Source organism: Nerophis ophidion, linkage group LG22 (genome assembly GCF_033978795.1).
Source record: "Nerophis ophidion isolate RoL-2023_Sa linkage group LG22, RoL_Noph_v1.0, whole genome shotgun sequence".
In the NCBI taxonomy this organism is placed as follows: domain Eukaryota; kingdom Metazoa; phylum Chordata; class Actinopteri; order Syngnathiformes; family Syngnathidae; genus Nerophis; species Nerophis ophidion.
Genome location: NC_084632.1, coordinates 20,947,786 through 20,972,258, shown reverse-complemented (window position 1 = coordinate 20,972,258; position 24,473 = coordinate 20,947,786). Strand labels below are relative to the sequence as shown.

Sequence of the window (24,473 nt, the reverse complement as noted above, 5' to 3'; positions counted from 1 at the left end):
GTCGACATCATCTTTATAATTGCGTGTCCTAGTTAATTGTGGCTAATTAAACATACTTTATCGTCCTTTGGTTGTAGCTTTTAAAATTTAGAGTTTGCCGACATCGTCTCTTCCTAATATAAGATGTGGTCCACTTCCAATCGGCAATATGTCGAGCACCTGGGGACGTCGATGACAAAAGTCCTTTTCGAAAGGCACATTCCTGTTGATTGGTTGATTGAAATGTTGTTTAGTACTGTACATATTCCGTACAATTGACCACTAAATAGTAACACCCGAATTTCAACTTGTTTAAGTCGGGGTCCACGTTAATCAGTGGTACAAATCCCCAAAAGGGACAAGCGGTAGGAAATGGATGGATGGAAATATACTATCAGCATAATACAGTCAGAGGTGGGTAGAGTAGCCAGAAATTGTACTCAAGTAAGAGTACTGTTACTTCAGAGCAGGGGTCACCAACCTTTTTGAAACCAAGAGCTACTTCTTGGGTACTGATTAATGCGAAGGGCTACCAGTTTGATACACACTTAAATAAATGGCCAGAAAAAGCCAATTTGCTCAATTTACCTTTAATAAATAAATCTATATATATTTAAAAAATGGGTATTTCTGTCTCTCATTCCGTCGTACATTTTTTTCCTTTTACTGAAGGTTTTTTGTAGAGAATAAATGATGAAAAAAACACTTAATTGAACAGTTTAAAAGAGGAGAAAACACTATAAAAAAGAAAATTACATTTTGTAACATAGTTTATCTTCAATTACGACTCTTTAAAATTCAACCGAAAGAAATGATGAGAAAAACTAGCTGATTCGAATCTTTCTGAAAAAAATAAAAACAATTTATGGAACATCATTGGTAATTTTTATGACATGTTTTAAATAGGTGCAAACCAATCTGCCTTTTGTTAGAATATATAACAAATTGGACCAAGCTATATTTCTAACAAAGACAAATCATTATTTCTTCTAGATATTCCAGAACAAAAATTTTAAAAGAAATTCAAAAGACTTTGAAATAAGATTTCAATTTGATTCTACAGATTTTCTAGATTTGCCAGAATATTTTTTTTGAATTTTAATCATAAGTTTGAAGAAATATTTCACAAATATTCTTTGTCGAAAAAAAACGAAGTTAAAATGAAAAATTGAATTAAAATGTATTTGTTATTATTTTAAATATAAAAAAAAATACTTGAAGATTGATTTAATTTGTCGGGAAAGAAGAAGAAGGAATTTAAAATGTAAAAAGGTATATGTGTTTAAAAATCCTAAAATCATTTTTAAGGTTGTATTTTTTTCTCGAAAATTGTCTTTCTGAAAGTTATAAGAAGCAAAGTAAAAAAATAAATGAATGTATTTAAACAAGTGAAGACCAAGTCTTTAAAATATTATCTTGGATTTTCAAATTCTATTTGAGTTTTGTCTCTCTTAGAATTAAAAATGTTGAGCAAAGCCAGACAAGCTTGCTAGTAAATAAATAAAATTTAAAAAATAGAGGCAGCTCACTGGTAAGTGCTGCTATTTGAGCTATTTTTAGAACAGGCCAGCGGGCGACTCATCTGGTCCGTATGGGCTACCTGGTGCCCGCGGGCGCCGCGTTGGTGACCCCTGCTTTAGAGATGTATTACTCAAGTAAAAGTAAAGAGTAGTCACCCAAATATTTACTTGAGTAAAAGTAAAAGGTATGTTGTGAAAAAACTACTCAAGTACTGAGTAACTGATGAGTAACCTGTTCATTTAATGACGGCAACAAGTAATGCACAAAAACATAAAAATAGCAATGAGCAAATTCAGAGCCAGGAATATCCCTTAAGTAATTAAAAATAAATATATATTAAATAATAATATGTTAAAATAAAAACAATTAAGGCAAATTGAGCCACAATAACTTAACAGCACCATGGGCTCAGTAGGCATTGATTGATTGCCTACTGCGTTTCTAGGAGCCTTCGAATTTCAATGAATTGGGACAGCCTTCGCGCAGCGTTGTGACATAAGCGGCATTCAAATTCGCCCTTCAAATTCACCCTTCAAAGGATGCAGACCCTGAATTGGGACACAGCTAGACTGTATAGTTGAATTTAGAATCCTCTCATTGTGATATATATAGTATTAATTGCAACAATTTTTAAATTGCAGTAGTTTGCTGGGCATTGACAACATAAAATAATATCATTCAAATGCCAACAACTGTTTTAAAACTTTCCAACTTTGGGTTGCTTGCTATAGATGACATACTATAAATGATATAAATTTGGCCAACAATAGAGGTTTTATACTATCGTTACATCGTGATAATGCACGTTGATGACACATTCTAGCTGTACTGCATATTTGACCTCGACAAGAGGACGAATGTGTCCTCAACGCCATGCAGCATTGTTGTAAGTAGCTGGCGTCCCTCCACAGTGCAAAACCACTTCTAATTCAGCAATCCTCGCCTCCATGGCAGAAAAAAAATGTTGTTTACATCACTGGAGGGTAAGGAATAGCTAAACACAAAATGGTATGCTAACAGCTAAGATAGAGCTTTAAATGTAAACAGCCTAGGGTGCATCGAAACAAATATCAATAGTAGTGATACCAAGTAGTATCAGTATAAGGGTAATACAGTGGATTTGATTGATATTTTTAGTATCAATACATCTAATGTAATTGTTGGTATTGTTTACAAACTCAGTGAATACATTCCTAGACACAGGGCAAAAACCAAATTGTTTAAATCAAAGCCAATATTAGGAAATAATTTCATTATTGATATTGTTACATTGCCACCCTGTGTTTTGTCTGATTATAATGGTGATCAAACATTGAAATTATCAGAGATCTTTGGTATCAGTATCAGCATTGATATGACCAACACTGCCTGCCCTGTAACTACTTGGTGTTGGATCGATACCCAAATGTGTAATATTGACTTAAAAAACAAAAAACAAATCTAAACAGAAGAATAATTGCTTAGTACATTTTAACAGAAGTGTCGATAAAACCATCTCAAAAGTAACAAGAGGTTTACAGTAACTTAACAATAGGTAAATAATAGTTTTGAGAAAATCGTACAACTATTGGATATGTTACCGCATATGTAAGCAGCCTACCAAGAAGCATTTGTGACACGTTTTGAAAAAGTTACATCATTTACAGAGCAAATAAAATATAGTGATGTATATCATTGTAGAAGGAGGCTGCAACATATATTGCGATATTAAGTTTTAGGCTATATTTCCCATCCCTTTTGCCATCTATTTAAAGTTTGTAAATTTAAAAAAAATAACTGCAATTCACAATAGGGAGTTAAATAATTCCAAGTGAAGCAGAAATCTTTAAGGTCTGTTTTTGTTTTTGCTCAACTTTATTTTAAGTTAAATGAAAAATAAGAAAATATTAAAACACTATCAGTACTGTTGGCCAAAAGGCATCATCTTTTAACACCCTGTGGTCACACGTTGTCCTGCAACTGTGCAGATATCATCAGACAAGATGAACCAGGACAACATATTGGCAGAGCTTAAGAAGAATGTCCGTTCCTTGCTCGTGTCATCTAAGTTAGGTTTAGACCCTGACCAACTCAGTCGGGACTACAAAACTATGTTAGGCCATCCTCTGCCTCTGAAACTCCTTGGCTTCAGAAATGTTATGGATATGGTGAAAGACATGCCTGATGTGGTGTCGGTGAACTTTAATAAAGAGGGTGGCATCTACTTAAAAGGTAAATATGATTTATTTTCACTCTGGCTCGAATAATTTATTCCAACACCTCAGAAAGTAAGATTTACCTTTTGTTCTGTCACAGCTGTGAGCGATGAGTCCACTCAAAATATCATAGAGCTGGTTGCCAAGCAGCGTACATCCATTGCCGACAAGAAAAGACTGCAAACTAAGAAGTTTTTGCCACACCGCAATTTTCAACAGTCTTCAGTGATTCTACCCAGACGAGGTGGTGCTCCTATGGCCCTCCCCCCTCAGTTAAGGGCAAAGTTACGCCTCCTCCTTTCACAGGTAGGACCAGAAAATTATTAATGATGTGTTTCTCCATACATATGTTATTCCACAGTTGCTGCACCAACACAAATAGTAAAATCAAGCCAATTTTTTAGGGTCCTCTTAAAATATCAGAACTGGAGATTTGCTTTTTGCGATGTTTTGGCCAACCTTTACGTGTCCATGAGTTTGGCTTCTACACTACTGGAGAGATGCTTCAAGCTGCTGCAGATCTAGTCCAAATTGAGCAGGGCAGGTTTGGCTCCATCCTGACTCTGAGAGATCATATGGTGCCAAGACCTCTGCCTAGACCATTCTGCAAACAACCACGCCCTCGGCCAGCGAAGACCGTTACCCCAACAACAAACACCAAAGTACAGATTCCAACTAAATCCCAAGGTATTGTCGATAGAACATATGATGTGATGCTACAAATCAAACAGTTTTAGAAAGTCAGACGTTGGGTTTTTGCAATCATACGGCAAATATTAAGAAAATGCAGCTACCACGTTGAAATTCCATAAATATGCACTGATCCAATCAGGGCTTTATGCTATAAACTAGAGTTGTACGGTACATCGGTTTAGTATAGTACCACGATACTAATGAATCATTTTCGGTACGATACCGTCTCTGAAACATACCGGTCCCGCACCCCCCCGCGCCCGCCTTTAAGTCACGTCGTGACATTGCTGGTTTACGATGAGAGGAGCATGTTCAGCTGTGCATAATCACGGAGTACTTACAAGCAGACACAGTGTGTTGACCGGAAAGGGAGAACGGACGCATTTTGGCTTAAAAACTAAAGATGAAGGCGAAGTTATAACACTGAAATGCCTTCAGGAAGAGGTGCTTTTTAAGACATGGCTAGCTAGCTATCGGCTAAAGTCTATCCGCCGTCGGCAGTGTTTTAGCTACTTCTAAATCACTAATCCTCTCCTCCATGGCGACAAATAAAGTATGTTTCTTACAAGTATTATCCCTGCTGGACAAAGAATTTCACTGCACATCGTAGCTCACCGGCATCTACACCTGACATCCACTGTATTGATACAAAGTACAGTAGCTTATCTAGTCGATACTACTATGATTACGTCGATATTTTTTGGCATCACAACATCTTCTTTTGTTTTATTAAAATGTATGTTATGTTTATAAACTCAGGAAATATGTCCCTGGACACATGAGGACTTCGAATATGACCAATGTATGATCCTGTATCTACTTGGTATTGGATTGATACCCAAATTTGTGGTATCATCCAAAACTAATGTAAAGTATCAAACAACAGAAGATTAAGTGATTATTACATTTTAACAGAAGTGTAGGGAGAACGTGTTCAAAGAGAAAGTAATCAGATATTAACAGTGAATTAACGAGTAGATTAATTAATTTTCTAATACTTGTCCTTGATAATGTTGACAAAGTATTCGAATGATAAATGATGAAATATGTATTGCATACGTCACCAGACTAATTAGAAGCCTTTGTTTGCTTATTTACTAATAAAAGACAAGTTGTCTAGTATGTTCACAATTTTATTTAAGGACTTAACTGCAATAAGAAACATATGTTTGATGTACCTCTAAGATTTTATGTTAAGATAAAGCCAATAATGCAAATATTTTTTTTGGGCCAATAACAATCACATTCATTAACTTTAAATTTTCCAATGTATTTATAGTGAGAGCTATTGGCAGTCAAATAATGTCAGCTCCTCTCTGAGCTGCTACCTTACCGTGGTAGAGGAGTTTGCGTGTCCCAATAATCCTAGGAGCTATGTTGTCTGGGGGCTTTCATGCCCCCTGGTAGGGTCTCCCAAGACAAACAGGTCCTAGGTGAGTGATCAGACAAAGAGCAGCTTAAAGACTTTTATGGAATTACAACAAAATGGACTCAGATTTCCCTTGCCCGGACGCGGGTCACCGGGGCCCCGCTCTGGAGCCAGGCCCGGAGTTGGGGCACGATGGCGAGCGCCTGGTGGCCGGGCTTTTCCCCATGGGGCCCGGCTGGGCACAGCCCGAAGAGGCAACATGGCCCATCCCTCCAATGGGCTCACCACTCATAGGAGGGGCCATAGAGGTCGGGTGCATTGTGAGCTTGGCGGCAGCCGAAGGCAGGGCACTTGGCGGTCCGATCCTCGGCTACAGAACCTAGTTCTTGGGACGTGGAACGTCACCTCACTAGGGGGAAGGAGCCTGAGCTAGTGCGCGAGGTAGTGAAGTTCCGGCTGGATATAATCGGACTCACCTCGACGGACACAGCAAGGGCTCTGGAACCAGTTCTCTCGAGAGGGACTGGACTCTCTTCCACTCTGGCGTTGCCGGCAGTGAGAGGCGACGGGCTGGGGTGGCAATTCTCGTTGCCCCCCGGCTCGAAGCCTGCTCGTTGGAGTTCAACCCAGTGGACGAGAGGGTAGTTTCCCCCCGCCTTCGGGTGGGGGGACGGGTCCTGACTGTTGTTTGTGCTTACGCACCAAACAGCAGTTCAGAGTACCCACCCTTTTTGGGTACACTCGAGGGAGTACTGGAAAGTGCTCCCCCGGGTGATTCCCTTGTCCTACTGGGGGACTTCAACGCTCATGTTGGCAACGACAGTGAAACCTGGAGAGGCGTGATTGGGAAGAATGGCCGCCCGGATCTAAACCCGAGTGGTGTTTTGTCATTGGACTTTTGTGCTCGTCACGGATTGTCCATAACGAACACCATGTTCAAACATAAGGGTGTCCATATGTGCACTTGGCACCAGGACACCTTAGGCCGCAGTTCTGATTTGCGGCCTCATGTTTTGGACACTCGGGTGAAGAAAGGGGCGGAGCTTTCTACCGATCACCACCTGGTGGTGACTTGGCTGCGATGGTGGGGGAGGATGCCGGACAGACCTGGCAGGCCCAAGTGCATTGTGAGGGTCTGCTGGGAACGTCTGGCAGAGTCTCCTGTCAGAAAGAGTTTAAATTCCCACCTCCGGAAGAACTTTGAACATGTCACGAGGGAGGTGCGGAACATTGAGTCCGAGTGGACTATGTTCCGAACCTCTATTGTCGAGGCGGCTGATTGGAGCTGTGGCCGCAAGGTTGTTGGTGCTTGTGGTGGCGGTAATCCCAGATCCCGTTGGTAGACACCAGCAGTAGGGAATGCCGTCAAGCTGAAGAAGGAGTCCTATCGGGTTCTTTTGGCTCATAGGACACCGGAGGCAGTGGACTGGTACCGACGGGCCAAGCGGTGTGCAGCTTTAGCAGTCGCGGAGGCAAAAACCCGGACATGGGAAGAGTTTGGGGAAGCCATGGAAAACGACTTCCGGACGGCTTCGAAGCGATTCTGGACCACCATACGCCACCTCAGGAAGGGGAAGCAGTGCACTATCAACACCGTGTATGGTGCGGATGGTGTTCTGCTGACTTTGACTGCAGATGTTGTGGATCGGTGGAGGGAATACTTCGAAGACTTCCTCAATCCCACCAACACGTCTTCCTTGAGGAAGCGGTGCCTGGGGAATCTGGTGGGTCCTCCTATTTCTGGGGCTGAGGTTGCTGAATTAGTTAAAAAGCTCTTCGACGGCAAGGCCCCGGGGGTGGATGAGAACCGCCCGGAGTTCCTTAAGGCTCTGGATGCTGTGGGGCTGTCTTGGTTGACAAGACTTTGCAGCATCGCGTGGACATCGGGGGCGGTATCTCTGGATTGGCAAACCGGGGTGGTGGTTCCTCTCTTTAAGAAGGGGGACCGCAGGGTGTATTCCAACTATCGTGGGATCACACTCCTCAGCCTTCCCGGTAAGGTTTATTCAGGTGTACTAGAGAGGAGGCTACGCCGGATAGTCGAACCTCGGATTCAGGAGGGACAGTGTGGTTTTCGTCCTGGTCGTGGAACTGTGGACCAGCTCTATACTCTCGGGAGGGTTCTTGAGGGTGCATGGGAGTTTGCTCAACCAGTCTACATGTGCTTTGTGGACTTGGAGAAGGCATTCGACCGTGTCCCTCGGGAAGTCCTGTGGGGAGTGCTCAGAGAGTACGGGGTACCAGACTGTCTTATTGTGGCAGTCCGCTCACTCCCTGTATGATCAGTGTCAGAGCTTGGTCCGCATTGCTGGCAGTAAGTCGGACACGTTTCCAGTCAGGGTTGGACTCCGCCAAGGCTGTCCTTTGTCACCGATTCTGTTCATAACTTTTATGGACAGAATTTCTAGGCGCAGTCGAGGCGTTGAGCGGTTCCGGTTTGGTGCCCGCGGGATTAGGTCTCTGCTTTTTGCAGATGATGTGGTCCTGATGGCTTCATCTGGCCGGGATCTTCAGCTCTCACTGGATTGGTTTGCAGCCGAGTGTGAAGCGACCGGAATGAGAATCAGCACCTCCAAGTCCGAGTCCATGGTTCTCGCCCGGAAAAGGGTGGAGTGCCATCTCCGGGTTGGGGAGGAGACCCTGCCCCAAGTGGAGGAGTTCAAGTACCTAGGAGTCTTGTTCACGAGTGGGAGAAGAGTGGATCGTGAGATCGACAGGCGGATCGGTGCGGCGTCTTCAGTAATGCGGACGTTGTATCGATCCGTGGTGGTGAAGAAGGAGCTGAGCCGGAAGGCAAAGCTCTCAATTTACCGGTCAATCTACATTCCCATCCTCATCTATGGTCATGAGCTTTGGGTCATGACCGAAAGGATAAGATCACGGGTACAAGCGGCCGAAATTAGTTTCCTCCGCCGGGTGGCGGGGCGCTCCCTTAGAGATAGGGTGAGAAGCTCTGCCATCCGGGAAGAGCTCAAAGTAAAGCCGCTGCTCCTCCACATTGAGAGGAGCCAGATGAGGTGGCTTGGGCATCTGGTCAGGATGCCACCCGAGCGCCTCCCTAGGGAGGTGTTTAGGGCACGTCCAACCGGTAGGAGGCCACGGGGAAGACCCAGGACACGTTGGGAAGACTATGTCTCCCGGCTGGCCTGGGAACGCCTCGGGATGCCCCGGGAAGAGCTAGACGAAGTGGCTGGGGAGAGGGAAGTCTGGGCTTCCCTGCTTAGGCTGCTGCCCCCGCGACCTGACCTCGGATAAGCGGAAGATGATGAATGGACGGATGGATGCAATAATGTCATCACAAAAATAAAATACATTTTAATGAGTCAAATATTTCATTACCACTTTTACATACAATTGTTTCAGCAAAACAAAGTCAATAGTATCCAATAACTCAGCAAAAGCAAAAACTACTTGTATAAACTCTTTGGTTTTTGCCTTCAACGTCCTCCTTTGTCCAAGGAATTATTCCTTGAGTTTGTAAACCTAAACAAAAACAAAAAAAAATATTTTGAGAAAATATAAATATCGACCCATTCACTTAAGTATTGATAATATACTGATGTTACCTATGGAATAAACACCACCAATTATAGATCAATTTGCTGCCCTCCTACGTTTTATGTTCTTGATGTGACAATGCTGCCCCGCCAACAGTTGCTGGTACCTGTATAATATCCTCTCTGTGGACTTTACTTAGTTTACTTAATAATATTATATTAGTAGCTCCACTATTAGCATGCCTGCTCCATGCTTGCCACTGGGCAAAAATTAAATCGTGTCAATCATTGGAGATTAGCGTTTGTAATCAGCATTAAAAGGCATTAATCCGCAATGGCGATCACAAATGTTTTCAAGAAAATCGGTCGATACTAATCATTGGCCGATCAATTTGCAAATCCCTGAAAAAAAACATAAATCTGCTTCCCTGTAGAGGATGTCCTGCTGCACTTGACTGGGAATTGTGTCAACACTGTGTCAACAAATGTCAGTTGTAAACAGCAGGTGATTGAAAAGAACCAAGAATCAGAGCCTAAGCCCAGCCAAGAAAGTATTTTTCATCAACGTTTCCTCGAGGTCTGTTTATTTTGGTGATTGAAACCTCACATAAAGAACATCAGAGACAGTCAATTTTGTTCATATTGCATTTAATCTTTATTGTGCTCTTCAATTCTAGCTGGAAAAGGAGTTTTGCCAGCAAATTGTTGAGAATGGAGTGGCTGGCACTATAAATCATGAGCTGAAAGAGAAACTGCTGAAGGTTAGTTCACAATTTTATTGGCTGTGTTTCTGTGTGGATGGGTGAAACTGAGATTTTTGATGTGTGTTACCTACTCAGTGGGCTAGTGGTTAGAGTGTCTGCCCTGAGATCAGTAGGTTGGGATTTCAAACCCCGGCCGATTCATACCAAAGACTATAAAAAAATGGGACCCATTGCCTCCCTGCTTGGCACTCAGCATCAAGCGTTGGAATTGGGGGTTAAATCACCATAAATGCACCGCTGCTGCCCACTACTCCCCTCACTTCCCAGGGGGTGATCAAGGGGATGGGTCAAATGCAGAGGACAAATTTCACCACACCTAGTGTGTGTGTGTGAGACAACCATTGGTACTTAAACTTTAACTTTTAATATGCAACATTATCTCATGTTTTTGTAAATTTTATTAACAATACAACATGAATATATTGATTTACAGGCAGTGGTGTTTAGATCAGGGTTTTAAAGGGGAACTCCACTTTTTATTTTAAATTGTGCCTGTCATTCCCAATCAACATATTTTTTGCATTCTAAATATTAAATAAATGCGATCAAAAGTCCTCTTACAATGGAGCCTATGAGAGCGGTTCAATTGTGCCTTTAGAGCCTTTAAAAAAACATCCTAACACATCCATTAGGGTTTATATATATGATGTAAGTATATACAGTACTTAATGTAGTATCGGGCACCTTTATGACACCATTTAATGTTTACGTATTGTGATAATTTTAAGCATATACGGTGCATTAGTTTAAAAAAACACGTCACATTTTCTTCTTTTTTTAATCACTGATTTCTGCTCCCTGCAGACTTTATGAGAGCCAACAAACATAATGAAGTTTTACTTACTGTACAAGGTCTGCTGTCATTGGGATGTTGACTGCTGCGATGTTCATATATTCCCATTTAGATGAAAAATGTCTCATAGTCCTCGCAAAGAAACGGGGCGGGGGCGTAGGGGCGAACAAGCGCTTTTCGTGTCGTCCTCTCCAGTTCCAGGTCCTAAATGGCTGTCAAATTGTCCCAATGTGTCGGATTATATCCTCAGCCATCTACTCTCAGGTGAGGAGGCAGGATTTATGGTCTACAATAAACTTACAGGGGGCAGGGAAGCGAGGAAGCAGTAGACCACTCGATGATGTAAACATAGACACACAAGGCAGTGTTCATGGCACCGGTATAAATAGTTTGTCTGCATTAGCGCTTATAATAACAATATCAGCAATACTTGGTTCATATTCAAGTCACGAAATGTAAATTGAGTATTGTTGGCGCTTTTTGAAGGGGTATTTTTGGCCAAGCAATTCATCCAAGTTGTGTAAATAAAAACAGAATACAATGATTTGCAAATCTTTTTCAACTTATATTTAATTGAATACACTGCAAATACAACATATTTAATATTCAAACTGAGAAACAATTTTTTTTTTTTAATTTAATGGCAGCAACACATTGCAAGAAAGTTGGGCATGGGGTATTTTTACCACTGTGTTGCATTGCCTTTCCTTTTAAAAACACTCAGTAAATGTTTGAGAACTGAGAAGACCAGTTTTTGAAGCTTTTCAGGTGGAATTCTTTCCTATTCATGCTTTATTTACAGCTTTAGTTGTTCAACAGTCTCCGTTGTCGTATTTTACGCTTCACAATGTGCCACACATTTTCAATGGGAGAAAGGTCTGGACTACAGGCAGGCCAGTTTAGTACTGTATCTTTTACCTATTTTACTACAAAGCCATACTTGCAGAATGTGGCTTGGCATTGTCTTGCTTAAAGGCCTACTGAAACCCACTACTACCGACCACGCAGTCTGATAGTTTATATATCAATGATGAAATCTTAACATTGCAACAGATGCCAATATGGCCGGTTTAGTTTAACAAATTGCAATTTTAAATTTTGTGCGGAAGTATCATGCTAAAATGTTGCGGTATGACGCGTGACGTCAAAAATTGTAGAGGACATTTTGGTCGAGCACCGTTCACAGCTATAATTTGTCTCTTGTCATCGCATAATTCCACAGTATTATGGACATCTGTGTTGCTGAATCTTTTGCAACTTGTTCAATTAATAATGGAGACGTCAAAGAAGAAAGATGCAGGTGAGAAGCGGTGTATTGCGGCCGCCTTTAGCAACACAAACACAGCCGGTGTTTCCATGTTTACATTCCCGAAAGATGACGGTGAAGCTTTACTATGGAACAGAGCGATCAAGCGAACATGGTTCCCTACCACATGTCAACCGGCAGGTTTCGGTGAGAAAATTGTGGTAATCAGTCGGCTCATACCGTAGACATGAGCGAAGAGCTTGTGTTGTTCCTCCTGCACCTGTCAAAGAGGCAGCTGCGGACTCTCTTGCCTCCTCCCACCGGCCGCCCCCGACCGTCGGATGCTTCCACCGTGGAGGAGGGAAAATAATAATAATCTCAGACCGGCCCCACCGGCTGCCTTCGCCTCGTCGAGAAACGTGGCTTCCTTTGGAGACACTGGCGGTCCTCTCACCCGTGGCCACACCACTCCAACTTTCAAGTTGTACAGGTACGACCATATAATTTCACTAAAACACTAGTAACACAATAAGCAGATAAGGGATTTTCCAGAATTATCCTAGTAAATGTGTTTAATAACATCTGAATAGCTCTGCCGTCGTTTTTTTCTTTTTTCTTTTCTTTTCTTTTTTTTCTAGTCCTTAACTTTCAATTTCCTCATCCACTAATCTTTTATCCTCGTTCAATTTAATGGGGAAATCGTCGCTTTCTCGGTCCGAATCGCTCTCGCTGCTGGTTGCCATGATTGTAAACAGTGTGCGGATGTGAGGAGCTCCACAACCCGTGACGTTGCGCGCACATCATCTGCTACTTCCGGTACAGGCAGAGCTTTTTTATTAGCGACCAAAAGTTGTGAACTTTATCGTCGATGTTCTCTATTAAATCCTTTCAGCAAAAATATGGCAATATCGCAAAATGATCAAGTATGACACATAGAATGGACCTGCTATCCCCGTTCAAGCCTTGCATAAATATCTTTGCCAACATGTAAAAAAAACAAAAACTGTGTTTAGTTGTACTGTGCAGGTTTGAAATAAAATATTTCAATTCAATTCAAATAAGAAAATCCCATTTCAGTAGGCTTTTAAATTAGCAGGGGCATGAAAAAGACATTGCTTGGATGGCAGCATTTGTTGCTTCCAAACCTGTATGTACCTTTCAGCATTAATGGTTCCTTCACTGATGTGCAAGTTACCCATGCCTTGGGAACTAATATACCACCACAGATGCTGGCTTTTGGACTTTGCACCTATAGCAGTCTGGATGGCTCTTTTCCTCTTTGGTCCGGAGAACACAATGTCCACAGTTCCGAAAACAATATAAAATGTGGTCTCGTCAGACCACAGAACACTTTTCCACTTTGCATCAGTCCATCATTGATGAGCTTGGGCCCAGCAAAGCCGTCTGCGTTTCTGGGTGTTGTTAACAAAACGACTTTTGCTTTGCATAGTAGAGTTTTAACTTGCACTTACAGATGTAGCGACAAACTGTAGTTACTCACAGTAGTTTTCTGAGGTGTTCCTGAGCCCATGTGGTGTTATCCTTTACACACTGATGTCTCTTTTTGATACAGTGCCGTCTGAGGGATCGATGGTCATGGGCATTCATAGTTGGTTTTCAGCCTTGTCGCTTACGTGCAGTGATTTCTCCAGATTCTCCGAACCTTTTGATGATGTTACGGACAGTAGATGGTGAAATCCCTAAATTCCTTGCAATAGCTCATTGAGAAATGTTGTTCTTAAAATGTTCGACAGTTTACTCAGGCATTTGTTTCCACCCGATTGTAGCCGAGATAGGCACCAGCGACCCCAAAAGGGTATAAGCGGTAGTAAATGGATGGATGGATTTGTTTACAAAGTGGTGACCCTCGCCCCATCCTTGTTCATAAGCAAAGCATTTCATGGAAGAGGATTTTATACCCAATCATGGCACCCACTTATTCAAAATTAGCCTGTTCACCTGTGGGATGTTCCAAAAGTGTGTTTGATTAGCATTTCTCCACTTTCTCCGTTTTTTTTGCCACTTGTGCTAGCTTTTTTAAAACATGTTGCAGGCATCAAATTCCAAATAAGCTAATATTTGCAAAAAATAAAAAAGTTTACCAGTTTGAACATTAAGTATCTTGTTTTTGCATTATCTTCAATTGAATACAGGTTGAAAAGGATTTGCAAATCATTGTATTCTGTTTTTATTTACGATTTACACAATGTGCCAACTTCACTGGTTTTGGGTTTTGTTCATATGAAAAACCTAACTTCTGCAGCTCGGTGACCCTCACTTCATTCACTTTTCACCAGTTTATGCCGTCAAAATATAAAATATACATGTGAAATAAAAATGTATTGATTTGTTGCCCTGGTCATGTTAGGTTTAGTTTAGTATATCCTTAGTTGTTGTTTATTTCTGTGTCAACCCCCTCGTTTATTTATTTTATTTGCCATGGGTGATTTTTGTCACCTGCTTCTGATTAGTGGTCGGGACGCTCACTTGCTCACTGTCACTACTCGGGGAGCTATTTATTCCTGCTTTATGCCACACTATCTGGCAGTCTCGCTCGCTTCATGCAACAGTTTGTGTTTTTGGTTTCTTCTACTTGTCACTAGCCTTTGCTTGTTCCTGTGTTAAGTTTTGCCACAATTTGCCTTTTTGTAACTTTATCCGTCTCTTATTGAAAATAGATAAACAACTTGCCTGCACGTTGCTTTCCTGCCGTCCTATCTGCATCTTGGGGACACGACTACCGCAACCAAGCGACCCGGACTTAACAGTTAACTGACCTTGTTTTTTTAGTTCACAAAATATGCTCTTGTTTACTTTTTTAATGATTTGTACATCAACACATTGAGACATTCATTGCCAGTTGACTTTCTTGATTCCGTCCTCCGCTTGTTGAGTAAATCCATAGTTCATCTTCAAGGTGTCGTGACTGGGCAACGCTTAACATTATAGCATTAAAATGCCACATCATTTACATTTTATCACTCCATATGCTCCTCTTGTCTTCCTTCTGTTTTTGAAATAGTGCAAAACTGTGTATTGTATCTTTAACTGGTGGAGAAGTAGTTTACTCTGTCAGACATATTTCTATTTTTGGCTGATAGAACATGAGCTGAGCAAAAAGTGTGTCATTCTGTCTTTCCGACTTAATATAGTCTTTCATATAAAATTTCATATTTTCAGGTTGTCGGTCAAAATGACTGCGGATTATCAGTTCACAATCTACCAAATGAATACAAGGTAAGGATAACAGTTCACAAGGAATGCAACAGTTAGAATTATTTTTAAAATAATCTCAAAGTAGTTAGGAAACTTGTAGTAATATAGTATGCACAGTTTCTGTGTCGTAAAACACGCTCAATGAGTGGAGTACTGCTTGGTTGTCCAGTCAGGGAAGGTTTATTGTTTTTGTTAATGTCTTAAAAGAGGCTTTTTGGCGAGGACTTGCCACTGAAAGAGAATGGCTTTGTCAGTGTCATTGAGCTTGTTGATGCTATGAGCGACATCTTCTACCTGCAACCTGCGGAGAAAGACAGTGGACACCACTGGCTCGTCAAGACCATCCAGGCCTGCACACCTTTACCTTCAGGTAGGTGCATGCATCTCTACGGTATTATTGGAAACTGAAAGCTACAGTGTACTGGAAATTAGTCACAGCACTTAACTGTTTCTACATTCTGTTATGTTACAGCCTTATTCCAAAGAGGAATACATTAATTTTTGTCCTCAAAATTCTACACAAACTGCCACATAATTGCTATGTGAAAATTTTTTTTTTTTCAGAATTTTTAAAACATTTGTTCCAAATAAAATAAAAAGAAAAATTGCATGTGCATAAGTTTCACAGCCTTAGCTCATTACTTTGATGATGCACATTTGGCAGCAATTACAGCCTTAAGTCTTTTTTGAATACGTTGTCACAAGCTTGGCACATCTATCTTTGGACGGTTTTGCTCATTTCTATTTGCAGTACCTCTCAAACTCCCATCAGGTTGAATGGGAATGAGATGCGCAGCCATTTTCAGATCGCTCCAGAGATGTTCATTGGGATTCAAGTCTGGGCTCTTGCTGAGTCACTCAAGGATATTTACAGAGTTGTCTTAAAGCCATTCCTTTGATATATTGGCTGTGTGCTTAGGGGCTTTGCCCTGCTAAAAGATAAACCGTCGCCCCAGTCTAAGTTCAAGAGTGCTCTGGAGCCGGTTTTCAATCAGGATCTCTCTGTACTGCATTCATCTTTTCCTCTATTCTGATGAGTCTCCCAGCTACTGCCGCTGAAATCCTCACACCATGATGCTGCCACCACCATGCTTCACTGTATGGATGGTTTTGGCCTGGTGATAAGCAGTGCCTGGTTACCCCCAAACGTGACGCCTGGCATTCACGCCAAAGAGTTAAATCATTGTCTCATCAGACCAGAAAATGTTGTTTCTCATGGTCTGAGAGTCTCTCAAGTGTATTTTGGCAAACTTTTTATAAAGGAACGGCTTCCGTATGGCCATTCTACCATACAGGCCTGATTGGTGAATTGCTGCAGTGATGGTTGTCTTTATGTAAAGTTATCCTCTCTACAGAGGAATGGTGTAGCTCTGACAGAGTGAAAATCGGGTTCTTGGTCACCTACCTAACTAGGGTCCTTCTCCCCTGATTGCTCAGTTTAGACGGCTGGCCAGCTCTAAGAAGAGTCCTAGTGGTTCCAAAAATCTTCCATTTACTGCTGATTGAGGCCACTGTGCTCATTGGGATTTTTAAGATATTTTTCTTTACCTTTTTTCTAGATTTGTGCCTCGAGACAATACACTCTCGGCGGTTTTCCAATATTTCCTTTGACTTTATTCTTGGTTTGTGCTCTGCTATGCACTGTTAAGTGTAGGACATTATATATACTGTAGACAGGCATTTGCCTATCAAAATCGTGTCCAATTATGGCTGGGCGATATTGGCTTTTATTAATATCGCAATATTTTTATGCCATATTGCGATATACAATATATATCTCAATATTTTTCCTTAGCCTTGAATGAACACCTGATGCATATAATCACAGAAGTATGATGATTCTATGTGTCTACATTAAAACATTCTTCTTCATACTGCATTAATATATGCTACTTTTAAATTTTCATGCAGAGAGGGAAAGTTAATTGACCAAAACTGTATTTATTAAATACTCTTCTCTCACAGGTGACTTTTTAAATGAAAGAACAAATTAATAGTGTCGCTACCTTTTTGTAGTAACACTTCTGCTGCATACTTTGATATTGTTGTTGTCTGCTGAATATCTTCCCACTTGAAGCCAAACCACCGCCAGATGATGGCTCCCCTGCTCTTTATTTTGGGCATTTATTGTTCTTACTCCATTTGTGATCAGTTTCGCACTTTCTCTCTCTTGTATTGTCACAAGTTCCGCTCCGCTTGCACGACCTGCCTCAGCTAACGTCAGCCATGCTGCTACCTCTCTGCTTGGCGAGAGCGTATCACGCTAGACGCGCAACAGTATGTGACGTATGTAAGAAGACGGGCTTGTTTTACGTCTCTGTGGAGAGACGAGAAGGAGTGAGAAACACCTGCAATGTAATGTCCGCACCTAAAAGCAACTGTGTGAGAACATATAATCGAATATTACGATATAGTCGTTTTCTATATCACACAGAGACTAACCTGCCCAGCCCTATGTCCAATCAACTGAATTTATCCTAGGTGGACCTTAATTAAGCTGTAAAAACATCTCAAGGATAATCAGTTTAAATATGATGCACCTTATCTTACCTTTGAACTTTGTGGAAAAGGCTGTGAATATTTGTGTCCATGGGATTTCTTGTTTTTTATTTTTAATACATTTGTAGAAAATTCTAAAAAAAAAAAACATTCTCACATTGTTCTAATGGGGTACTGTGTGTAGAATTCTATAGAAGAAATGGAATTGATTGAATTATTGATTAAGGCTGTAACATAACAAAATGTGGAAAAAGAAATATGGAATATTTTCCAGATACACTGAACTTTCTTCCTAAATCAAACATGTTTATCTGTTTATCAAAGGCGATCTTGATGCTATAGATCAGCCAAATACAAGGTCTCAGTTTGGAGACTCTCTGTGGGAAGGCAAGGATGATGGTGGTCACGATTCATCAGTGGACCAGGATGAAGAGCTATTGGCCAGCAACCATTCGATGAACCAAGAAGGGGTAAAAATATTGTAAATATATTTTCATAAATAGGCAATCAACGACAATGTTTGTATTAGTTATATTGTACAGCCTGGTTGGCGCTGAAAAAAAATGCTTTACAGCAAAGATATAAAACACGGGGCCTGGGCCCGCCACAATCATTTTAAATGAACCACGAAAGCCTGAAAATAATGTGTCCAAGAAGTGCTAAATGCATTCATTCTTTTTGACAGGAAAACAAATACATGTGCTGCATGCAATTGCAGATCTTTTAAAATGTATATTGTCTAATAATGCAACAAATATACATTTCAAAATGTTTTTGTTGTATTATATACTTGAATGCTTGACTTATGAATTCAGAGCTAGTTATCCGTCAAGTTGTACACTGTAAAAATGACACATTTTAGTGTCGCCAGAATTTTATTGTAAAAAAATTGTGGTTTCTTATTTTAATTTACAGTAATAGGCCATACAAACAATAACCGTAGATGCACAGGCTAAAACTGACCGCTCAGTTGCCAGAATTATACCGTGGAAAAACAGTGTTACGGTTTCCATCTCCAGTAATATGCTGTGAAAATCACTGTAAATTGTATGGTAAGATCCTGGCGACTGAACTGCCAGGACTTTGCCGTAAAATCTACATATTTTTTTTAAAGTGTACTTAACACTGATATACAAAGAATGCATAGGCAGTTGTGTAATAATATCATGAGGCAAATCCGTATACATTTATATTCATACTTTACAAGCAGCTCTCTGAAGGCAGCCAGAACTGAGACATGGCCCTCAATGGAAAATAGTTTCATACCTGTGCTTTACTGAGTCAAAATAAAAGAGGAATTGGTAGTTTGTAGTAAGATTATACTCATTCTGCTTCATATGTGCTTTTATCTGTTTTTAGATGTCAGAGATGTGCCCTGCCATTAAGGTTTACTGCAGCACCTCCATTCCGCCGGACGCCATGCAAACTCAACGTCTTAAACAGCCGACGCAGCAGGCCATTCGAGAGTTGGTACCAGTCAGGGTGGAAAAAGTGGAGTCTCCTGGGCTCTTCTACATATGCTTTAACGAGAGCGAGGAGGCCCATGAGTTGGTGGAAATGATGGTTCAGATGAGGTAAGGATAAGATAAGAGAATTCAAAGAAGAGGTGCAGAAAGCCCCCATTTAAACTTATTTGTCTACTTCTAGACGATGTTACTCCTCTCCTGAAATCTCAGCTCGGTACCGCCTTCAAGAGCAATTTGTCAGACAGGGTCAGGTCTGTTGTGTGTCATCCAAGTACATGTTTTTCTACCGGGGAGTGATTCACCACGTTTTCAGCCTCAACAAGGTTGAGGTGTATCTCGTGGACTTTGGCAATATAATCACTGTGAACATTACAGATCTGAAGTTTCTCAAGTAGGCATATTTAATGATAGAAACATCTATGCAATGCAGACACTAGCATGACAAAGCTCGAGCTTTCCCTCTTTTTGTTTTCTCAGGTCAAGTTTCTCCTCATTGCCAGCACAAGCTGTCCCGTCATCACTAGCTGGAATCAAACCAACAACTGTAAGCCCTCTAAGTTATTTAAAGAAGCAATGTTTTGTATAGTCATCATACTGATAGTGTTTTTATTACTTTGCTGCTTATATGTGGAATACAATATGTTTGGAAAGCATTTGTTTACTGGAAAGACCACACAGTCCAAACACTTGTTTAGAGCATCACATCTTTCATAAAACTCTTTGTGGTATGCATTTGGGTATAATTCAAAACTAATTTGTTATTATATTTGCGAGTAGAATATTTGACATTAGTCAGCCCTTGTTTATCGCTGTCGATTGGTTCCGGATATAACCGCGATAGATTTTTTTTGCAAAGTAGGACTCCTTAATTATAAATAAAATATTTTAATAGTTAGAGCACAAAAATCTGTTCACGACCTTCTAAATATGTTTTTCAACATTATAAACACCCTGTAGATATGAAATAACACCCTTTATTCACATGTACACTCTTTTAATTCAATATAGTAATGCTGCATAAGTCTAAGCTGTGGCCACAGTACTGAACAGCGCTCTCTGATTGGTTTGGTCTCCTAGTGTTCAATAGTGCCTGTAATATTGATAATTTTTTTATTATTTAGCCATTTTATGCTGAAAATGCCTAACTTTGAAATAAAAAATTGTAGACTATGGTTACAAAAAATATACCAAAAAATTCAGCAATGTGGTGAAGCCACATTATTTGAAACGCGATGTGACGCAGGACGACTGCAAATAGGTGTCAAGCTGTAGGTAGCTCACATTGCGCGGGATTTGTCATTTGCAGGGGGTTTGGACTTCAGAGGCCACCGCTTCCTTTGCTAAGCTTTGCTGTGATCGCACCCTAGTGGCCGCTCTATATTGCTACACTGGGGATGTTCTCCAGCTCTACCTGTGTGACACACATACTGATGAAGACATCTACATCCACCAATACCTCATGAGCAAGGGACATGGAGTGGCCTGCAGCCCCTCAGTCAGTACAGAAGTGAGTCATTTGAATTATTCTTAATCAAAAGAAGCATTTTTTAAGGTATAGTTCAGGTGTGTTGCAGGTTAATATTTGCTAATGTGTATACGAATGGCTTTAACCACTCTTGTAATTTGAGTATAATATTTCTGTCCACACACTCCCTTCTCAACATTTTCCCAGTTGTGTGTCCAGTTCTCTCCTGTTAGTCTATACCTGGGTGAGGGCACATTTGACCTGCCACAAATTGAAGAGTCCAACACTTGTAGCCTTCAGCCAGCAAAGTCAATGTTAGCCGCACTGGAGGTAATTCTACACCCTTCATCCATTCAAAATAGTTCTCATGTTACATCTTTGCCGTTGCTGTTGTGATTAAATAACTGTAATTACTTTTAAAATTATTAGCATTGTCTTGAATAGATGAATGGATCAAATGCTCTGCAGTGGAAAATGTTAATCTCACTATCGTTCCTCTTGCAGCTTGAAGCAGAGGACTTGCCCGATTTGGAGTTGATTGAGGACAATGAGCTTAGCATCCATAGCCAGGTAAGACTGCTGCACTTCAGTCCATTGACAGGCAGCTAATGAGTGAAGCCTCTTGCTAGCTGTAATTATTTTACTCTCAACATTGGTCAAATGTTACCAATTGTTAAAATGCAAAACAAACTTGTAAACTAAAGTATCTCCTTAGAATCTCTCATTGACACATGAAGTGGACAAACAAGATCCTATGGTCACAGAAGCATCCACAGTTTCTCTACATCATGCCTTTAAGACCCTGAAGCAACACCAGGACTGCAGCGTTCAGGGTACACGCAGAGGCGGATATTTGGGTATGAATGCTCAGACAAATACAGCGGTACCTCAACTTGAGAGTGCCCTAACTTGCGTGTTTTGAGATACGGGCTCTCTCTCCGCTAATTGTGTGAGAAGCAATTTCTCCATTAGTTGACGTAGCAAATGCTACAGTGAACCCATAAGATCCGCCAAAAAACTCTGGTCTTTCTCCCTTGTATTAGCTTGTAGCTAAAGATCAACATAACTTTGTTTTCCAACCATGGGAAGGAAAGAAGTGAGTGTGAAGGACCGTGCTGAGAAGAAGTGGCTGATATTCATCTAATTAAGCAATTAATAAGTTGAGCAATATGAGCTTATCACTGCTAGTCTGCCAGCCAAGAATGTTAAAATAATGTTTAAACGGTGGAACTTTATCTATGAAAATATGGAAAAGCTGCTGATGGTGTGTTTGACAGTGAAGCAACTGAAAAGAGATAACATTGAAGTCTACTCTTCAAGGTAAATGCTCTACATTATTATTACATTAATTAAAAAACTACAGTAGTTGTTAGTTTATAGTACTTTCTAATGTATTGTTTTTTGTTTTTTACAATGCGTGCGTTCTCTCCGGGTACTCCGGCTTCCTCCCACCTCCAAAAACATGCACCTGGGGATAGGTTGATTGGCAACACTAAATTGGCCCTAGTGTGTGAATGTGAGTATGAATGTTGTCTATCTGTGTTGGCCCTGTGATGAGGTGGCGACTTATCCAGCGTGTACCCTGCCTTCCGCTCGACTGCAGTTGGGATAGGCTCCAGCACCCCCCGCGACCCTGAAAGGGACACACGGTAGAAAATGGATGGATGGATGTATCAAAAATGTTTCATTTTCTTTTTCAAAGACATGCTATGTGTTAAAATTGTGTTCTTTTGGGCAAAGCTGAGCACCAGTTAGATTTATTTGAATTTATTTCAATGGGAGACATTGATTTGAGACACAAATGTTTTGAATTAGAAGCGCTGTCTTAGAACCAATTAGGCTTGTAAGTTGAGGTACTACTGTAGAAGATTTTGGTATTATCTAGTTTGTGAATCATAATTGTACATCATCTTGTTAGCTTGACACAAATAACCTGTCTAGTGTGAGTTAAGCCAGTGGTTCTCAACCTTTTTTCAGTGATGTACCCCCTGTGAACATTTTTTTAATTCAAGTACCCCCTAATCAGAGCAAAGCATTTTTGGTTGAAAAAAAGAGATAAAGAAGTAAAATACAGCACTATCTCATCAGTTTCTGATTTATTAAATTGTGTAACAGTGCAAAATATTGCTCATTTGTAGTGGAATTTATTGAACTATTTAGAAAAAAAGATATAAAAATAACTAAAAGCTTGTTGAAAAATAAACAATTTATTCAATTATAAATAAAGATTTCTACATATAGAAGTAATCATCAACTTAAAGTGCCCTCTTTGGGGGTTGTAATAGAGATCCATCTGGATTCATGAAATTAATTCTAAAAATTTCTTCACAAAAAAATAAATCTTTGACATAAATATTTATGGAACATGTCTACAAAAAATCTAGCTGTCAACACTGAATATTGCATTGTTGCATTTCTTTTCACAGTTTATGAATTTACATTCATATTTTGTTGAAGTATTATTCAATAAATATATAAAGGTTTTTTGAATTGTTGCTATTTTTAGAATATTAAAAAAAAATCTTACGTACCCCTTGGCATACCTTCAAGTACCCCCAGGGGTACACGTACCCCCATTTGAGAACCACTGAGTTAAGCCATTCATACCAACTGTCAGTCACCCAAAACACTGAAAGTCATATTTTTTTAGCTTTGACATGTAAACACTCAACAAGCACCTTTTACTCATGGCAAAACTTTTTTTAAATTAAATTATACAGTGACCTATTGTGCATACATAGCACAGCTCTGAATGAAATATCTATGGAGAGAAATTACATTTTGGACATTAGGGCTGTCTTTGACTAAGGATGTTCATAGTGGAATCTAATTGGTTAGATCTTGCACATAGTTGACTATCAGTCAAATCTATGGCATTTTTTTGAAAAGATTGATAAACAGATTATATTATGTAGCAGCTCTGGGCAGTAGCCAGGTTGAACGATGTGAATCATTGTTTTTTATTTTTAAACTGGGTTAAATGTTGCAATTGGGCTCCAACTGGTCTTACGCCAAGTAATTGTTCATGTCGTATCAGTGGTCTGCAATCTACACTACACGAGTTGTCTCAAGTTCCTTTTTTTTTTAAAACATGATTGAGATATACTGTAGTGTAGTTTTCCACATTGACCACATGTAATACATAGTAGAAAGGTTCACATACTCTATATACCGGTACTAATTTGGACAACCTTTAAACTCATGGTCTAATTAATCAAAAACAAACACAGAACGTGTGATTAAAAAAAACACAAAACTTGCCCACTGAACTATGTGGACATTATAAAAAATCTGTAATAGTATCATACACAATTCAGAAATACACTCATTTAATATATGCCTAATGAGTAATTTATGCAAAACACTCTCCACACTTTGTTGGAAATGTTTGACACATTTTAGTTGCTTGAGGGGCAATAGAGACATTGATAAAAAATGGATGGATGGACGGATGGATATTTCTGATTTGTTGCAAAACTTAGGAGCCTGGACGTCGTCAGGAAAGTAAACATGGTTCACATATTTTTCATATTCAATGTTTTATTGTTTGTACTTCATATTGTAGTGGCAGGCAATCTTATCCGGCTCACTCATATTTTCATGCAATCTTAATCGTTGGATTCAGCCGGCACACACATACAGTATTTGGGTGGTGGGCAATCTTATCCGACGCGAAGTATGCTCCCATATTAATGGCCAATCTTAAGTGTTGGATTGTGCGCGACCGTATTAGGATAGCGGGCAATTTTATTTGGCGCACAGTGGCTGGC

General features: G+C 40.3%; 1 protein-coding gene across 2 annotated transcripts in view; it reads left to right on the top strand.

Moving 5' to 3' along the window:
* The window catches only part of tdrd5 (tudor domain containing 5), a 28,614-nt gene that overhangs the window by 319 nt on the left and 3,822 nt on the right, over positions 1–24,473 (top strand). Inside the window, exons 2-16 of one of the 2 annotated variants that reach the window (XM_061884029.1) lie at positions 3,468–3,711; positions 3,796–4,001; positions 4,100–4,382; positions 9,689–9,831; positions 9,932–10,015; positions 15,238–15,294; positions 15,481–15,643; positions 18,115–18,242; positions 19,132–19,346; positions 19,420–19,629; positions 19,716–19,782; positions 20,545–20,745; positions 20,911–21,033; positions 21,208–21,273; positions 21,419–21,560. In XM_061884029.1, the coding sequence (XP_061740013.1) occupies positions 3,483–3,711; positions 3,796–4,001; positions 4,100–4,382; positions 9,689–9,831; positions 9,932–10,015; positions 15,238–15,294; positions 15,481–15,643; positions 18,115–18,242; positions 19,132–19,346; positions 19,420–19,629; positions 19,716–19,782; positions 20,545–20,745; positions 20,911–21,033; positions 21,208–21,273; positions 21,419–21,560 (2,317 nt within the window). In that variant the 5' untranslated portion in view covers positions 3,468–3,482. Of the gene's footprint in view, positions 1–3,467; positions 3,712–3,795; positions 4,002–4,099; positions 4,383–9,688; positions 9,832–9,931; positions 10,016–15,237; positions 15,295–15,480; positions 15,644–18,096; positions 18,243–19,131; positions 19,347–19,419; positions 19,630–19,715; positions 19,783–20,544; positions 20,746–20,910; positions 21,034–21,207; positions 21,274–21,418; positions 21,561–24,473 lie in introns of both variants that reach the window. The other variant, XM_061884028.1, reaches the window with a different exon arrangement.